Source organism: Hyalella azteca, unplaced genomic scaffold (genome assembly GCF_000764305.2).
Source record: "Hyalella azteca isolate HAZT.00-mixed unplaced genomic scaffold, Hazt_2.0.2 contig5528, whole genome shotgun sequence".
Lineage (NCBI taxonomy): Eukaryota > Metazoa > Arthropoda > Malacostraca > Amphipoda > Hyalellidae > Hyalella > Hyalella azteca.
The window spans coordinates 140,928-159,297 of NW_025935716.1; the positions used below are offsets into that span (position 1 = coordinate 140,928).

Here is an 18,370-nt window from a genome sequence, read left to right on the forward strand (position 1 = left end):
GCATTTATTTTTGGATAGAGGTAAATGCGAGTGCGTGTCACAATGGTTGATTTAACCCTTTGTGTTCTGACAGGATCTCTCGGTTCCAGGCCTTTCTGTATGAATAGCATTGACGCCGCTTAATGTACCCAAAGACCAAGGCTGGGTTGATTAACAAATAAACTTTTACCGGAATTTTCTTCCCAAGAGATAATTTCTCAATCAGCAATCTCAGCTGACCAAGTACATGTCATTATGAACTATACTAGATTATTAAACTATTAAATTTATCTCGTTTTAAAATTATAATTTCATATTTCATCCATATATTGGCAACTCGTGAATGATTAATGCAGATGAATAAAGTGATCAATGGACAAAAGGCTCTACATGAATCGAAAGTTAGGCAAACCTTCTTGAGGAAGAGCTCAGTCTGCTGCCGCATGTCTTCCTCTTGCTGTCTCTTGAGGTCTTCCCTCCTCCTGAGCTCCTCTTCAAGCTTCTTCTTCTCCTCCTGAACTCGCTGCCTCTCCATGTCCTCCAGCATTTGCAGCTCCCTGGCCCGCAACTTCTCCGCTTCTTCTCGCCTGATTTTTGACTCCACCATTTTTTGGTTCATCTCCTCAAATTCCCGAGCTTCTTTTTCATGTTTTTCTCGTTGACGAATACTCGTGTCTATGACTTTATTTTCTTCTTTTTCATCATGTGTTCGTCTCAACGTCGTTTTCTCTGTGGATTCTTCCTCAAGCAATTTTCTTCTTGCTTCTCTTCTTTCAAACAAATCTTTCTCCATCTTTTCTCGTTCCTCAGCCAGAGCCTTCTCTTCGTCTAACAGCCTCTGCTTTCGCTTCGCCTTCCTATCTTCTTCTTCAGCGCGCATCGCATCTTCTTCAGCCTTGTGTTTCATATCCAGTTCCATACGACGTGCTTCTAGCTCAGCTTGTCGTCTTTTCTCCTTTTCTCTTTCACGAATTTCTTCAGCCTTCCTCGCTTCAATCTCTTCCATTTTTCTGAGACGCCTTTTTTCTTCACGTTCTTCGTTCAATTTACGCAACCTTTCTTCTTCAGCTTGAAGCTCTTTTTCCTTTTCTTCTTTCTGCTTTCGTCGTCGTTCTTGTCTCATTTTTTCTTCTTGAAGTAAAGCTTCTTCTCTTTCTTGCAGCTCCTTCAATCTTTCTTGCTTGCGAGCAGCGGCCTTCTTCTCGTGAAGAGCTTCAGCTTCCTGCTCACGTTGAGCTTCCTCTTCTTGACGGAGTCGCCTTTCGGCTGCCACTCGCTCATCTTCCTCAGCGCGTTTCTTTTTCCTTAGTGCCGATTCATCTTCTTCAGTTGAGGCCTTTGTTGTTTTCGTTGGTAACTCGTCGTTTTCACATGTCACTTCTTTTGTTGAAGAAGTCTTTCGAGCCTCCGTCGTTGCGTCCTTTTTCATTGATTTTCCTTCCTCACGAAGGTTTTCTTCTGTTCTTTTTCGAGAAGCAACGTCTTTCTCAGTTGCAGATTTGTCTCTTATTTTGAAATCTTCATCAGCAATAGAAGAGGCGTTTATTTTTCGGTGGGACACTTCATCGTCGTGGCCGGCAAGCTCAATTGTTCCAGACGACGAGACATTATCAGAAGTGGATTCACTACGCTTTAGAACCTCTCCTGCGACGTCGGTAGACGACGTTTTGACTGCAGGCATGGTTTTATTTTCATCGACCTTCAAGGTTGCCACAGAATAGGTTTCCTCAATTTCGGAAGACCCTTTTCTTCCGTGTTTTTCTTTCTTTCGTGCAACTTCCATTGTAGCCGCGACTGGTTCAGTATATTTCGTTTCCTGTGGGATCAGCGCGTCATCTGATCCTACGCTAGCAATATTCATTTTTCCTGACTCACTATCTTCAGGCACTCTGGCCTTTTCTGCTCTATGAACTTGAATTCCGTCATCTTCTGCAATTTGATTTGTCTCAAACATGTTTTCTGTTCGGGTAACACTCGAAGTTGGGATTCCTCCGTCTCGTTTTTCGATTTCGATGGGTTTTCGCTGCGCTTCCTTGGGACCTTCCTCGCGATCCGAAGCTGAGGGCGCTAGTTCATCGTCTTCCACGGAAGCATGTTCCTCTCCAGGAACTGCAGTAACCTGATAATCTTTTCGTTCTGCGTCTGATGTGGCCGCTTCATTTTCCTCTTTAGCGTCGTAAGAAGCCTGTTGGGAATTAATTTTTTTGCTGTAATTCTCGGAAGAATTTTTGTAATCGCTCTGCTGGTTGTCTATTTTTATTGAAATTTCGTTTGCAGCATCAGGCAAAGACTTTTCAGAGTCCTTCCTCATAACGCCTGCTTTTATTGCAAGCTCATGCTCAACGGCTGATGAGGAAATCTTCGGTTCATGCTGTTCGGCTTTTGCTCTTTGGCTGATGATGAAGTCTTCGTCTTCATCATCAGCCGAAGACTTCTTAGAATCTCTCCTTGTGTCAGAAGTTGGTTCCATTTGTTCCCGCACATCTGCTAAGAATTCCTCAGAATCACTTCTCTCAGATCTGAAGCTGCCTCCACTCTTTTCATCTACGATTATTTCCGCTGAAATTTTATCGGCATCATTCCCTGAGTAAACAATCTTTTCTGCCCTTTGCCCTTTTGTAAGATCCGAAAGAGCCTTTACAGAATCTCTACTCATTTCGTCAGGTTCTGGATTTTTCGTTTCATCTAAATCAGCAGAGGTTTTTGTGAAATCTCTTTCCCCGGTATCTTTCTTTGCAATGGTCGTTTCGTCTGCAGAATCAGAAGTCCCTTCAAAATCTTTTTCTTCTCCTCCTTTCTTGGCAGGAGTCGTCTTATCTGCATCAGCTAAAGCTATTTTGAAATTAATTTTCATGTCAGATCCTGCAGCCTCGTCTATCGTATACGCCGAAGTCACCTCAAAATGTTTTCTCTCCGCGTCTGTCTCTGCAGTCTTCTCTTTGGCATCATCATATACCTCACTTGAAACTCTTTCCTTGCCGAGTGTCCTAGTAGATTTCGCTTTATCCTTAACTTCACTAGAAACTTCTTTAGGATATCTATCAGCCTCTCGGGCTTCAATCTCCTTGTGGTCTAAATCAGCTAAAAGTTTCTCGGGACCTATTTTTTTAGTTGCGTTCATCTCTGCAGCTTGTAAGTCATTTGAAGACTCACCTTGAATCTTTCGAGAATCTTGTCTCTCAGTGTTGGTTTTTATTAGCTTTTCGTCTTCAGGGCCAGACGAATCACTCAAAATATCTTTTCTCTCTGGATCGGCTTCTACAGTTTTCTTCCCGACGACAGTGGTCGAACCCTCTTGAGGTTTTCCACTCTTTGTATCTGTACCAGAAACCTTCTCGTCGATGACGTCTTTACGTAGTTCCTCAGGACCTGATTTTACAATTTTGTTCTGAGCGGCTTTTTTATCAGCAGAAACCGTTCCCACTAGCGTTTTATCTTTATCGTTTTCAGCCTTGCTCGTTTCGTTACTAAGCTTTTCTGCGCAATCTAATTCAATTCCCACATCACTTTGCCCAGGAATTTTCCTTTCGTCCGCATTTTTCTGTGGATCTTCGCGTGTTTTTTCATTAGGAATTGAGTGGGTTTCTGGCTCCTGTAGCTGTTTAGTTTCTTCGGGAAGCTTCTTAGCCTTAGGACTGTCTATTTTGATCGAAGCTCCTCCAACTTCTTCATAATCGTTCCCACCAATTTTCGTAGTTTGATCTGCCGATGTTTTCTTTTCGACCTCGACATCAGCTTCACTTTTCAGTTTTGGCTGTCCTAGTCCAATAGATTTCCCTGTAGCGTTTTCATCTGAAACATCTTCTTCCTTTCGTATTACTTCATGGAAATTGTTAACAATCCCCTCCTGAGCGTCCGTTTTTCTTTTATCAGGCGTTACACACTTAATTTCAAGGCTTTGTCCAGAAGTTTCATCAATGATCTTTTCATGGAGAATTTTTACCTTTCCGTCTTCCAACACACCTGTCTCTTTTGCATTGGGTTCAATTTTTGCCCTGGTCTCATTTTCAGCAGCATCTTCAGCAACCAGATCAATTTTCGCAGTCAAATTTCCAACATTACGAGCCGTCATCATATTCTCATCAATGTTCCCTGAAACCTCACTTTCGAAGGTTACATAATCTTTCTTTGTTGACAAGCTAGTTCCTTTTTCTTCGGCCTCATTCCTGGAAATTTTGTCACCAGTTGCATCGCCACTAATAAGCGTGTTATTTCCAACAGGTACACTAACGTTACTGTCAGCTGAATCTAAAGTACTTGTCATTACTGGTGCATCCATTTTTTCAACCTTCTCAGTTACAGGCATGTTTCGGTCTGACTCGCCATCCAGGTTGACCTTTCCTCCTCTAACATCAATAATATTTTCTACCGATGTTTGTGACTTAACTTCGCCTTCTGAAACTTCAATGTTCTCAGGAGTTTTGGTAACCATTTGTTTTTCATTCTTATCTGACGCTGTGGGCAATTCAATTTTATCTTTTACAACGTTCTCACCTTGTTCACTGTGAATTTCTGAGGCAATCTCTTTTTCATGTATTGCTTCTCGTTCACTGGCAACTGGTGATGATGCATCGCCACTCTGGTCTTGTTTTATACTTCCAATTTTGGAGTCAGACAATCCAAGTTTCTTATTTTTCGTTTCAATTTCTTCACGCGTCAACAAAGCTTGCATAGTTTGATGCGATTGCACCTCGACCAACTCTGAACTTTTGCTATCAGCTTCACTCACATCATCAGTTTGTTTTCGAAAAGATTCGGCTCGTCCACGATCTTCGACCATGGCCGTTTTCTGTTTATTTGGATCAACATCATTCTCCTTTGAATATTCGCTCACTTGTGCCACTGCAGATTCATTTTTGTTGACTTGTGACGCCTCTTCGGTATTCAGCTTATCAGGAGATGGTGTTTCTGGGACTGCCTTCTTACTGACCGCTTCAGCCATGAATACACTGTCATCTGGTTGTGATTCATGGCTGTTATCCTTCTGAGTTTTCGATTGTATCGGTGTTTCAACAAAGTCGGATTCAAATTTATTGATTTCTTCTTGGTTCTCAGACTTAATTGCAGGTGCGGCCAAGATTGTGCTTCCCCCACCAACTGTAAGTTGTACGGTGGTACCACGTGGCGCTTCTAGCTTCTCATGATGTACGTCAACTCTTGTGGAGTCTCTCTTGACTTCTTCAGTTGACACGATCATTTCTTCAGGTACAGATACCTCAGTTGTGATACTCTCATTTAGGCGTTTAGGTATACCATTCTCAATTAGATTATCCTCGCTGGATATTTTATTATCTTTTTCATACGAGGCTTTTTCCTGCTGTGACATCGCTTCACTGCTTCCGACAAGCGACACATTCGAATCCTTTTCAGTGATCTCAAGTGCACCATGAGGACTCATTCCACTCCCAGCGTCGTGCTGTACATCCTCTTGATCTGAAAACTCCACTACAAAATCGTGGATAGTCTCTTTCTCAGAAAAAGTTACCTTTTTATCGTTGCCCTTTCCTTTTTCCCCCGACTGAACGGAAGCTTCCCTTTTAATTATTTTATCGTTTTCTGCTGTAATACCTCCTGTTTTGTCAGGAAGGACAGTGTTATCGATTACGACATCTCTCTTGTCGCCTGTGTGATCTACAGCTACATCGCTCGAAACTGAATCTGAAGTTGATTGAAGGGCATTAATTTCGAAATTATTTTCATCTCCGTCGTGAGTGGCACACTCAATTCCATGCGAGAGCGTAACGTTATTCTTATTTCTAAATGCTTGAGGAGATGTAAGTAATACATCATTTTGACTAACGTCTTCATTTGTTTTTTCAGTGTCAGAAGAGTCGATTGTTTTACATTCGAGTGATGGCGACTCTCCAAATTGCAGCTGCGGTTCAGAGCTAACATCTAAGCCTTGACTGTCCACTTGCGATAAGGTTTCATCGACAGTTTTCGATGACTCAACTTTCAAATTATTGTCTTCAGTTTTATCTTCAGCTAGCAACAGCATTTGGTTGGCAGAATCGGAAGAAGATTGGAAAGCGGATGCGAGACTGCGCTCGAGAGTGAGTAGGATGGCAGCCGCCTGACTGCCAGCATCTGCAAGTTTAGATTGCAAGACGTCGGCCAATTCGGGTGGTATGGCAGAGGACATGGGTTTCTCTTCAGCAACTGGACCGATTGAATCTGGGATATTTTCTGTAACGGTAGCAGAGCGACTTGCTTCAGTTGTCAATTGAAGAACTTGCACTGCTTGAGATTTGGGAGTCTTATTATCTTCTTGAACGAGTTTCTTCTTCTTTAATAATTCTTTTTTGTTGTCTGAAATTTCTTTCTTCTTGGCAATTAATGAAGCTTGCGCAGAAGTGGAAACTGTACCCTTGGCTGCAGTCTGGAGAACGTCGTCCAAGACTTTATCTGCAGCCTCTGATATGTTCAAATATTTTTCTAGGTCCGCCGGCTCAATTGCTCCACCCTGTGACTTTAATATCTCTTCACAAGCCGAGAGAACGGCTTCTGATGATATAATAGGCACTTCAGTAGCTCCTTTTTTTGGTTCCCTAGCTTTTTGAATTTCCTGATTGTCATCCATATCTGCAACGGATACACTTTCTGTGGCATAACTTGCAGGTTTAGTTTCAGCTCCACCGTCAAGCTTACTCTCAACCGCATGGGTGAGCTTCGGAGTAAAAAGCGACGCGAAATTACTTCCAGGCTTTTCCTGAGTCGGAAGTTGAGCCAATAGGCCGGTGATGGCAGCCATACACTTGGCAGCAAGTTGATTTGCATCCAGCGTGATGTTGTCGTCGCCGCCAATTGTTACAGCTGCCGTGCTTACGCTCGTTTGGCGAATTTTCAAGTTTCCATCTACGGACAATTCGGAAATTTCAAAAACCGGAACATCGGAATGACTCACATCAATTTTAGGCTGGATAGCGCAAAGTCTTTCCTTTGGAGGGCCAATCACTTTGTGAACGATTTCAACTGAGTTCGGAAGCGAATGCTTGGTTTCGAGAGTTACGTTTAAATCTCTCACGTTTTTGAGAGATAATAATTCGCTTAGCAGATCTTCTGCCACCTCTTCTTTCGCCTCCCTCATCTCGAACTTCCTTTGTGCTTGATCATAATTTTCTAGGATTTCAATTGGTTTTTTAGACTCTTTCATAGCATCTAAAGCACCTTGAAGGATTTGTGCATCATCATGACTTAGTTTCGGCTGACAGTGTGTGAGAGCGGCACACACGTTATCTTTTATGACTTGCAATTCTCTACTGCTAGAAAGGTTTTTTTGCAGCTGATCTGCCTCGCCTTCATTCGGTTGTTTGCTATCCAATGCCGGCCCAAGATCCAGTGGTGTCGAGCATATTTCATGTGTTTTTTCTTCTATTTTCGATGTAGCATCCATTAGTTGCTCAGTAATTGATGCTTTGCACAATGCTGCAAGAGAAATTTCATCGACTTTAACCAATTGGCTTTCTGGAAACATTACCTTAACTTTTTTCATGCATATCCTGGTCTTTAATTCATTACCATCTTTCACGATTTTCGTGATCTCAAACGCGGGAATATCAACATTGTCGGGATCTGCAGCACTCTTCGCCAGTCTTTTTAGTAATAGGTCCCTCTTCGGCAGAACAATATTCTGTACTAACTCCAGTCCATCACCAATGTTTTCAGCGACTTCTAAAAAGACAACCAAATCCTTTTGAGGATTTTTAATCGATTTAATAATCTTCAGTTGTTTCTCTGGAATGTTTTCAGAAGCTTCTTGCAGCTTCGCAAGCACGTCTCCGGCACTCCGTTCGAAGACAAGCTCCACCGGAGCATTCGAACTGACCATCTCTTGAATAGCTTTTTGAACAGTTTCCGCATCACTGAGGGACACGTCATGCCCACCTCTCTGAAAGGCGTCCGATATGGCCTTCTCAATATTTTCATATGCTTTAGCTATAACATTATTATCACATATTATTTTTGAATCTTCAAATGGTTGAACTTTTAATTCTCGTGCATTTGATGATAGAAATTCTTGTCCTGGTGCAGAAATCGATTCATGTTCAGGTGTAGATAACGGTTTTTGTCCAGGCAGAGGTGCTGCTTCTGCAACAGATGGAGATACTGCTTCTTGTCCAGGCGGAGGTACCGCTTTCTGTTCCAACGAAGATCCAGCTTCTTGCCTAGTCGAGGATGCGGCTTCTTGACTAGCTGCAAATTCGGCTTCGTGTCCTGAAGGTGATACGGCTTCTTGTCTAGGTGAAGATGTGGCTTCGTGTCTAGATGGAAATTCGGCTTCTTGTACAGGTGGAGGTGCGGCTTCTTGTCCAAGTGGATGTACGGATTCTTGTCGAGGAGGAGCTTCGCTTTCTTGTCGAGGTGGCAATTCGTTAACTTGTTCAAGGGGAGATATCTCTTCTCGTCCTAGCGGAGTTACCGATTCTTGTTCAGGGGGAGATGCCGCTATTTGTCCGGGTGGAGATACCGCTTTTTGTCCTGGTGGAGATACCTCTTCTTGCTCAGGTGGAGATAACGCTGTTTGGCTAGGCGAAGATACGCCTTCTTTTCCAGGTGGAGATATTTCTACCTGTCCAGGTGCAAGTGCGACATCTTGTCCAGATGAAAATCGCTCTTCTTTTCCAGAAGAAGTTAGAGATTTGTGTCCGGGTAGAGATACGGCATTTTGTCCAGATAAATATACCTCTTCTTGTCCAGGTGAAGATACTGCTTCTTGCCCAGGTGCAGATGCAGCTTCTTGCCTGGTTATAGATGCGGCTTCTTTCCTAGGTGGAGATACGGCTTCTTTTCCAGGTGGTAACGCTTCTAGGACAGATGGAGACACGACTTTCTGTCCTCGTGAAAGTACCGCATCTTGTCCAGGTGATATAGCCACTTCTTGTCCGGGTGGGATCACCACTTCTTGTCCAGGTGGGATTACCACTTCTTGTCCAGGTGGGATTACCAATTCATGTCCAAGTGGGATTACCACTTCTTGTCCAAGTGGGATTACCACTTCTTGTCTAAGTGGGATTGCCACTTCTTGTCTAGGTGGGTGTACCACTTCTTGTCCAGGTGGGGGTACCACTTCTTGTCCAGGTGGGGGTACCACTTCTTGTCCAGGTGCTGATACACCTTCTTCTCCAGGTGATGATACAGCTTCTTGTCTTGGCATGATTACCGTTTCCTGTTCAGGTAGTGGTGATACAGCTGCTTGTCTAGGTGGTGGTACCTCTTCTTGTCCAATAAGAGATACGGACTCTTCTCTAGGTGGCAGTACGGCTTCTTGTCGAGGTGGTGGTACCGCTTCTTGTCTGGGTAAAGATACGGCTTCTTGTGCAGGTGTAGGTGCAGTTTCTTGTATAGGTGGTGGTACCGCTTCTTGTCCAGGTAGAGATGTGATCTCTTGTGTAAATGGAAATACAGCTTTTTGTACAGGTGGAGACGTAGCTTCTTGTCCTAGTGAGGGTGTCGCTTCTTGTCCAGATGGTAGTAACACTTCTCGTTCAGTCATAGGTGCCGCTTCTTGCGCAAGTGGGGATTTTACATCATTTCCTGACGCAAATTTTTCTTCTTCTTTGTAAAAATCTTGTGGTTCTTCAATGATTCGAGATTTTGGCTCGGCTTCGACTAATGGTTTTAATTCTGTAACAGATTTTTCGCTGAACTCTTGTATGTTGCTTTGTTTTTCATCGACATCTTTTGATTCGGCTATGACATCATCTTGTTGGCCAATCTCGATTCTAGATTTTGGCTCTGCAGCGTCGATAGAATCCAGTCCCCGTGTCACTTCTTGAACGACATCACCGTGAACTGTTGAAACTACAGCCTTGCAGAGTTCGTTCTTGTGAGGAATGACTTCCGAAATAGCAGTCTGACAGCTGGTCAGAAGCCCTGCGCCTTCGAGCGACGCATGTTGAGCGTCTCCCAAAACCACCTTCGCTTCATTCACTTTTACAGTTTTCTTTACAGTTTTTCCTTTGTCTATTTCTTCAGTTATTTCAAAAACAGGGATCATTGCAATTTCGGCTTTTGAGGATTCAGCAATTAGTTTCTCAAGCAGCCGCTCATTTTTAGGGCTAATAACTTTGTGAATTATGAGTCTTTCATCATCAAGGGTTTCAGTTATCTCAATTGCAATGCCTAAATCTTCAGCCGGATTGACCAAAGATTGAAGGACCTCAAAATTATCTTTTGATATTTCCACATTACCCTCACAAATTTCAAAGACTTCCCCATGTGGGGTAGTTTTCTCAACCAGTTCTACTGGACGTTCAACGGCAATAATCTGTTGCAATACGGCAGTCAATGATCTCAGATCATCGTCCGACAACTCTTTTACAGGCTCAGGTAATTCTTTCCCTAGTTTCTCGTAAACGCCTGCGATGCCCATGGGTTCAGCAATAACTGAAGTTTCATTAACTGAAATTTTATCAGAAATATGCTTCGCAACTGAATCATCAGCATCACTCTCGCATGCTGCCTGTTTTGCTTCGATTCTTGCAGATGGTTTTTCTTCACTAGCCTCATGTACGAGCTGACTCGTATCACATTCTGGGACTTCATCTTTTACCAGAACGTTTCCTTCTACTACAACTTCAATTGGTTTCCTTTTAACCGGAAGTATTTTTTTGAAAAATCCTTTCTTCGGTGAAACTTCAGCGAGCACTTCCTCAGCAGATGCTGTGCAAATTTCCCTAAGGCTTTGTTCATCAATAGTTTCACATTTATCTTCCATGTAAATAACTTTGGCTTTATTGATTTTCATTTTACGCTTGATCACTTCAGGACCAGCCTTGATCTCGGTTATTTCAATTACCGGCAATGACTTGAATGCATCACCAACGTCACACTCACTTAACCTGTTTGCTAGTTCGGCAGTTCGAGGGCCTATGACTTTATGAATCAATTGCTTGCCCTCTGGTAGTTCCATTTGAACCTGAGCCAGGACTTGAAGTTCCACCGGGAAATTATCCAAGTTTTCTAAATTTTTCTGTTGATCAGATGAAAGCCTAATCTTGCTGCTCTTCACAGAGATTTTGTTTTCCCCAGCTGACAACATTTCTTCAATTTCAATCGGCTTCTTTTCTAGCTTCAGTTTATTGACGGCAGTCTGGAGAGCAGAGATGTCTGTACCAGAGAGGTTGGTTCTAACTTTCACGTCTTCTTTTACAGTCTTTTTGCCATCTACGTATTTTTTGTCTTTAGTACCGACGCTTTCGTCCACTTTGACTTTCTTCGCCACTGTTGTATCTCCTTTAGTTGCATCACTGGCCTTGGGAAGTTGTTCTTCCGATTGACGTTTCTTCGCAAGTGTTTTGCCCTGCAGAAGATTTTCATCTGCAGTTTGTAATTGGGGAGGTTCTGAGACCGTAGCATTTGAGTCTGCACCTTGTTCAATATCAGAAACTGCTGTTTTCACTTCATTATCCTCCGTTTCAAAACTAGATTGGTACTCAAGTTCCTCAGGCTGAAGAGTGTGAACAGTGGGGTGAGGTTCCATCCACAAAGTAGCATTTTCTTCAACAGAAACGTATTGATTTATAAGTTCGGTGCCACTGTCTTGAGCAAGGACAGCTTCTGCTGATGATGTGGCAATGTTCATTAGCATCTGCTCCATGACATCCGACGAATCGATTTCCGTCTCTTCGTAATTTCCGATAAATAGTCCAGAGGTGTCTTGTGTGGTAGGAAATGGACCGAATTGTTGAGCGGTGTCCAAACAAAATTCTTCTCCAGCATGCGAAGAATCGCCTACTATTCGAAGTGGTTCATCTGTCTCTCGGTACTGCACCTGCTGTGCCAGTACAGCTGATGTCAGTTGTTGTAACACCGCCTCTTGTAATTGAGGGTCTTCTAAATTGAAAAACTGACTTTCGGTTCCACATAGAAGATTGACCTGCTGTTGAATTATTGCTTCGATATACGAGGCTTCCAAAACCTCGGCAAATTTATTTTGAATGATAAGCTGCTTCAACGAGGGCGCTGCTTCAAGAATTGGGACATCATTTATGTCCATGGCACTCTTTTCTACGAAAACAACATTGGAATATTCTGGGCTGACAGGAGTCGAAACTTCAGATAACTGAACATCTGGAGAGCCAATAAGGCTTTCTTTCTTCTTCCTCTTTTTTGCACTCTTCTTAGCTGATTTGCCGTCATCAGGTAGAGTGGCAGTTTCGCTGCTTTCCTGGCCCGCGTCTGCATTGCTCGCGAGCTCAGTGTCAGACATTGCCGATTCTACGTAATCTATTGGTCGTTTCGATTTCTTCTGTATATTCTCTGCCATTTGTTCCCCATGATCTTTCACTGCCACTCTTCCACCAATGAAATCTTCATCATGAATTTGCCCATCATCTTGCAACATTGCGAGTCCCTGTTCACTCAAAGCTCTGAGGTTCTGGGCCATGATATTGGCCTCGGATATCTGAGCGATTTCTTTTAAGTCTCCCTCGACAATTTGTGGTGATACCACTTCAACTGCAACATCAGGCATATCCACAATGTCAGACCTCAAGACTTCTCTCTCATCAACCATCACCGCTTCGATTACGGACAGTTCTTCCACGTCAGCCTCAGTTCTCAAGTCGTCGTAAGCTTGGTCAGACATACTCATGTATTCATCAAACGCATCGTTCTCTACGTCGATGACCATGGCTTCCATGAGAAGCGGTCCTGTGCGTGAAGTTTCACGAACAATGCGAAGAGGAGGAAGTTCAGCTTGGTTACCTTCTTGACCTGTGAAAAAAATCCAAAATGTGTAATGGTCAATCAAATCTTGTCCAAATTATTGTTCGCCTACATGGATTATTTGCTTGTTTTCATTCAGACAAAACACTAATTTTGAAACATATACTAAATCAAAGATAGTATAAAGATAGTACTAAAGACATACGTAAAATTTTGTTGAACTTTACACCTAACTAACCGGAGAAATGATCGGATATTTCCTCGGAGTACATGTCAGCAATCTGTTTAGCGTCTTTTTCGGATAAGTCAGGCGTGTCATACAGTGAAACAGACACGTCTTTGCCATCAATGCTGACGGATATTTCGTCTTTGTCACCATCGTCGACTAAAGTGACTTCGGCAGACTCATACACTGAGATCTGCGAGGAACGCTCCTCGTTGATCGTCGAAAGACTCGGATTTCTGGCGATACTCCGAGCGTCGTGCTGCTGCTGGTCCTGACTTGCGCTGCTTTTTTCCTTACCGATGAGTTGATCTATAATAAAAATCAGCCATCTTACTTTCAATAATCCGATTGTGTCTCTTTCGAATATAGAAGAATAGAATTTCAAATAGAATAGAAGCAACAATTTTCATTGCATCAACTTTCTTGGATAAGATTCATGACTGTTCGACCAGACACGAAAATAGGCAATAAATTATTTGAATAGTGAATCCTGTCAGATTTAGACGGGACATTATCAACAAGCTTTTCGCCGAACGAACCTTCGAAGCCGAGTAGCGATGCGGAGGAGGAGGCGGAACCCATGCAATTGGAGGCCTCGCACGTATACGTGCCGAGGCAGCACGTGCCGTTCTCACCGCTGATGATGCGGTGGATGTCGCCGGGCTGCAGCTCCACGCCGTCCTTGTACCACTTCAGGCTTGGCTGAGGCACGCCTATCACCTGCAACCACAGGGTTTCTGGTATGTAAACAATAATTATAGGATGATAGCTGTATTTCCTGATAGCTGCAATGAAAGATACGCATTACAATTTAAGACGCTTGACGCTTAGCTAACATTGGTCTCATACGACTGATTGGTCCATGCACGTAACGATGGGCATGAAAAGCGAATAGAATTATCGTGCAATGAGTAAGTTGTTCAGCTGCTCCCTGCTAGTTAGGAGCACAGGTGTCAGAATTGTAACCGCTTTCTTGCTTATCTCAACGCTTCTGATGTTAGTAAGCGTGGTTTTCGGTTGAGCATAAACTTTGGCGACTCATGAACATGAAAAATTAAATAAGCTCATTACGATACAAACTCAATGAGAACCTCAAATAAAGTAATGTATTAATTATTAAATAAAAAAGCCTCTTCTGACAAAATTGCACTTGCCTTGCACTCGAGATTGACGGTGCCCTCCTTGGAGAGCAGCGCACGCAGAGGCTCGAGGAAGACAGGCTTCTTGTAGTGGCGGGGCACCACCACCTGCACCGAGGCGCCGGTCACGCTGTGTCCAAACTCGTTAACCGCCATGCACTTCCACTCACCCTGGGAGGGGGATGATAATATATTGGGCAGTTGTCCTTTGCTCACTCACCCTGGGTGGGGGATTATATAGTATATGGAAGAGGCCCTTTACCGATTCACCCTGAGGTGGATGATGATATACGGGCAGTTACCCTTTGCTCGCTTACGCTGAGTAGGATGATAATATACATGTATTGGGCAGTTGCTCTTTACCCACTCACCCTGGGTGGGGGATGATAAAATATTGGACAGTTGTCCTTTGCCATTGGACAGTTTGCCTGACCTTTGCACAGGTGATAATAAATTATTTGGCAGTTTACCTCAACCCACTCACTCTGGCGTGGGGGAGGGTTATGATGCATTTGAGGGCAGTTGCCCTCTGCCCCCTCACCCTGGGGGCGATTATGCATTATTTGGTAGTTGCCCTCAACGTACCCCCCCCCCAACGAAAACGATGAAGGCATATAACATAACGCATTTATTTTAGCAAGGTTTATCAGTTTAACTGAAGCCCTGGAATTTCAAAATGATGTTTAAGCATGATAGGGGTTTGTGTTGTAAGGGGACGCAGTGCAATAGTGTTAAATTCCAGTTCCATTTTCTGATTTTTGCTTTCAAGTCACCTCGGACTTGACCTCGTTCAGATGTGCTCTGCACTTATTCATTGCTATATGATCCACCACGGCGGTGCGCGTTACTTTATCATTTGATCAGTTTAATTTTGTGATAATTTTCGGTTTCAATTCAGTGATGGGATTTACAGGGGTTCGTGATTATGATTATCAGTCCATTATTTATTTATCTTGTTCGCATTGTATTCTGCTTACGTTGTTCAATTATAGCTAGTTCTAAATTCTTGTTCATTTGTTAATTTTAGAAATGCTCCGAATCTGTAAGCCGAAGTTAGAACAAGAGCATAGAGAACACACGGTTATATTCTTGACTTTATTTGTATTTGCCGTTTGTTTAATAAAGTTTTCATCTATCGTTTTTAGTCATCCTTTGTTTACCACTATATGCTCACGACAGTGTGAATCGAGCTAAGTTGGTAAGTACAATTTGTTACCGAGTAATAAACATCTTATAAACAGAAACGTGCTCTCGCTGAAAGATTTCAAATCATGATAAATGGTAATTTAAATATTAACTTAACTAACCAAATGCATCTCAGCCACGCCATGGGCGGAAATATTAATTTCTTAACAAAAATATAGCATTGCAAAACTGCTACTGATCTGATAAACTATAACTTGACGTACCTGATCACTGAAGTCAAGATTCTGGATCTGAAGGCTAAATTTGCCGGTGCCTTCAGCGGCGGTTGTGAATCTTGGTCCATCAGGCACCTCCACGTCTTCGTGATACCACGTCACCGACGAAGGCGCTGTTGTGGTTGTTACTGCACAGAATTGTAACGAGAGTTCTTTGAGCTAGTCGTCCAAACTCATTTACTGTGAGAAAATTCAATTCGAAAAGACATATTCAGTTAACCTTTGATTTAAACCTTTGTAACCTTAAATTATAACCTCGGTTTCTGCGTAAGGAAATTATGGCAGACCAACATTTTAATACGATCCTTCATTCTCGTTTATTACGGTCTAGTTAGTCAGTTGGTGGAACTTGGAGAATCGTTTTATAGAGTCACTTTAGTTCCAATTATAAGAAACCCTATCGCAACATAATCCGTTGCTCATGTAGCTCTAAAACTTACATTGATCCCCTCCCTGGCCTCGATATTAAATCCTGCTTTAATACTTTCTAGCCTGCAATAACATAACTAATTCCACAAGTTTTTTTACTTACAATTCATTTTGATTGAACCGCACAAATCCAAACTCAGGGCCATATGTTTTTGGTAGCCAACCCATCGGCTTTTGGTTATTATGGTATACATATTTTATGTTTACGTTCATAATTAATCTCTATACAATCATTTCCATATGGTATTGCAGTACCTTTCCTTATTATTCCATTTGAACGGCAGCATGCATGGCATCATTTCCCTAATTAACCCGCTCGTAATTATAATGTCTCCCACGTCGGCATACCTTGGACCGAGAGCTTAAGCGGTTGCCCGATCTTGCCATCAAGGCTGAGGATCTACCCTAAGTCCTTGGCGGATGTACCTTGGACCGAGAGCTTAAGCGGTTGCCCGATCTTGCCATCGAGGCTGAGGATCTACCCTAAGTCCTTGGCGGATGTACCTTGGACCGAGAGCTTAAGCGGTTGCCCGATCTTGCCATCGAGGCTGAGGAGTCCATGGATGAAGCGCGGCGGCACGTTGGTGGCCAGCAAATGCTCCTTCTCGTCCTCGTTGAGATGAGACTTGATATCCTCCAGAGTCAGTTCTGCACTCGAGCTCGCTTCGCCCATGCAGTTCTTTGCAACGCACGAGTACTTGCCTGTAACAATTAATAGGGTTTCCAAAATATTATTGCCTCACTGTGGGTAATACTGTTACTCAGTCTGCATTTCTTACTGGCTAGTAATGTATATAACTTATGATGATATGATGATAAAATTTATTACTCATCTAGCCACGTACGTATCCAATAAGATAGACTAATTTACTAAATATGATCTTTGTAAACAAATAATAGATAAAATCGAGGCAAAATTGTCGTAAACACCATTGCACCCTGAACACTATTACAACTAAAAATATACTTTACGATAAATAACGTAATCCCAAATGTTTTATCTATTAACCAACGTACCTGAAGTGAACGTCGGAAGATGATGGATCGCTTCAAGACTGAATCAGGCTGAAAAAACACCCCAGCAAGTTGAACATTTTACCTTTTAACTATTACTAATTGTGGGACCCGGCATCCAGAAAACGGATGACAATTATGGATGATGCTTCCACAGAGAGGATAGCATTAACAGCGTTGAGTGAAAAAGTACTCGCCTTACAAGTAGAAGATCTCTCTTTAATATTTGAACTAAGTAGTCTTGGAATGAGTAATTCCCAAATTATATTTAGAATACTCACATCACTCACATAGAGAAAAGGAACGGCGGATTATCAGACGAGTAATAATACCAGATATACCAGTACCTACCCAGAGAATTGGTACCAGAGAGCTGGTAAACGTCACCGGGCTTGAGCTCCTGCCCATCCTTATACCACTTCAGGAGAGGTGTTGGGAATCCCACCACTTTGCACTCAAAGGACACGAGCCCCTCCTCCGTCAGCAGCGCCCGCAGGGCCTCAAGGAATCTCGGCACGCGGTAGTTCCGAGGAACTGATGAGATCATGAAAATATATGATATAAGCTGTTAATAATTATCAAAAGTTTAGAGGATAATTATTCTTTCTATTGCCAAACAGTCCAGCGGCAAAAAGGCTTTGGATCAGATGTTTCTTTAATGATATCTGTATGTAGCATGAAAAGTTAAGGCCCATGTCTCCTTTCCTAATTAAGGAGACTATTGATGTAGCCAGGTTATCAACCTTGTCCGTTAGAGGGGAAGGATCGAAGAGATCTTAGTAATCCGATCAAATAGGCATGTTAAATGCAGATACTCCCAACGAGGTTTGCATTAATTTGTGTGGACCATCTTAGAAGTCTCCCTTGTTATGGGGCTTAAAGAAAAATCAATACGATAAAACTGAAAGATTGATAAACTCTAATGTTCATAGGAATCCTTTGAACATTAGATTTTCTAATGTTTGTAGGTTTCAAATATCCAGGAAACCCACTAAAAACAATACTTTCTGTACTATTTTCTTGCCCGACTGATTACACTCGAACTTCGAGGGGGCAATTTAAGTCATGGTGCCTTGTAGCGGGGAACACCGAAGTATTTTACCCGTGAGCGTCAGCTGGCACGCTGACGAAGCATATCCTCCCTCGCCTCTGACGACGGCCTTCCACTCGCCATCGTCACCAAGCTCGAGAGGAATGACGTGCAGGGAGAAGCGCCCTCCACCCTCGTCTCTCAGGCGGTACTTGTCGCTTTCTTCGACAGGCCGACCATTGTTGTACCACGTCACCCCCAGGGGGCTGGGTGACGTGGCGACTGTCGTGTGAACACAAATAGTAAAAATAAAACTCAGTACTCACTGCAATGAGTGAAAGAGAGCGCATTTTCTCGTCGACGAAAACTTGAGGTCACGGACAGACGGACGGACGGACAGACGGACAGACAGACAGACGGACGGACGGACAAGGCGAGCACAATAGTGCATTTTTTACATAAA

General features: G+C 42.9%; 2 protein-coding genes across 7 annotated transcripts in view; both read right to left on the bottom strand.

Moving 5' to 3' along the window:
• LOC108682041 overlaps positions 1-8,896 on the bottom strand; it is a 131,451-nt gene extending 122,555 nt beyond the window's left edge. For all 6 annotated transcript variants that reach the window (XM_047880513.1, XM_047880512.1, XM_047880514.1 and 3 more), the window contains exon 1: positions 392-8,896. In XM_047880513.1, coding sequence (XP_047736469.1) covers positions 392-7,807 — 7,416 coding nt within the window. In that variant the 5' untranslated portion in view covers positions 7,808-8,896. The remainder of the gene's footprint in view (positions 1-391) is intronic.
• LOC108682030 (titin-like) lies at positions 7,911-13,166 on the bottom strand. The gene is made up of 3 exons (XM_018171119.2): positions 12,887-13,166; positions 8,040-12,696; positions 7,911-7,914 (listed from the first exon to the last, which is right to left on the bottom strand). Exons 1-3 carry the CDS (start codon positions 12,918-12,920, stop codon positions 7,911-7,913), a joined length of 4,695 nt encoding a protein of 1,564 aa, XP_018026608.1. The 5' UTR covers positions 12,921-13,166.
• Positions 13,167-18,370: the final 5,204 nt, after the last annotated feature.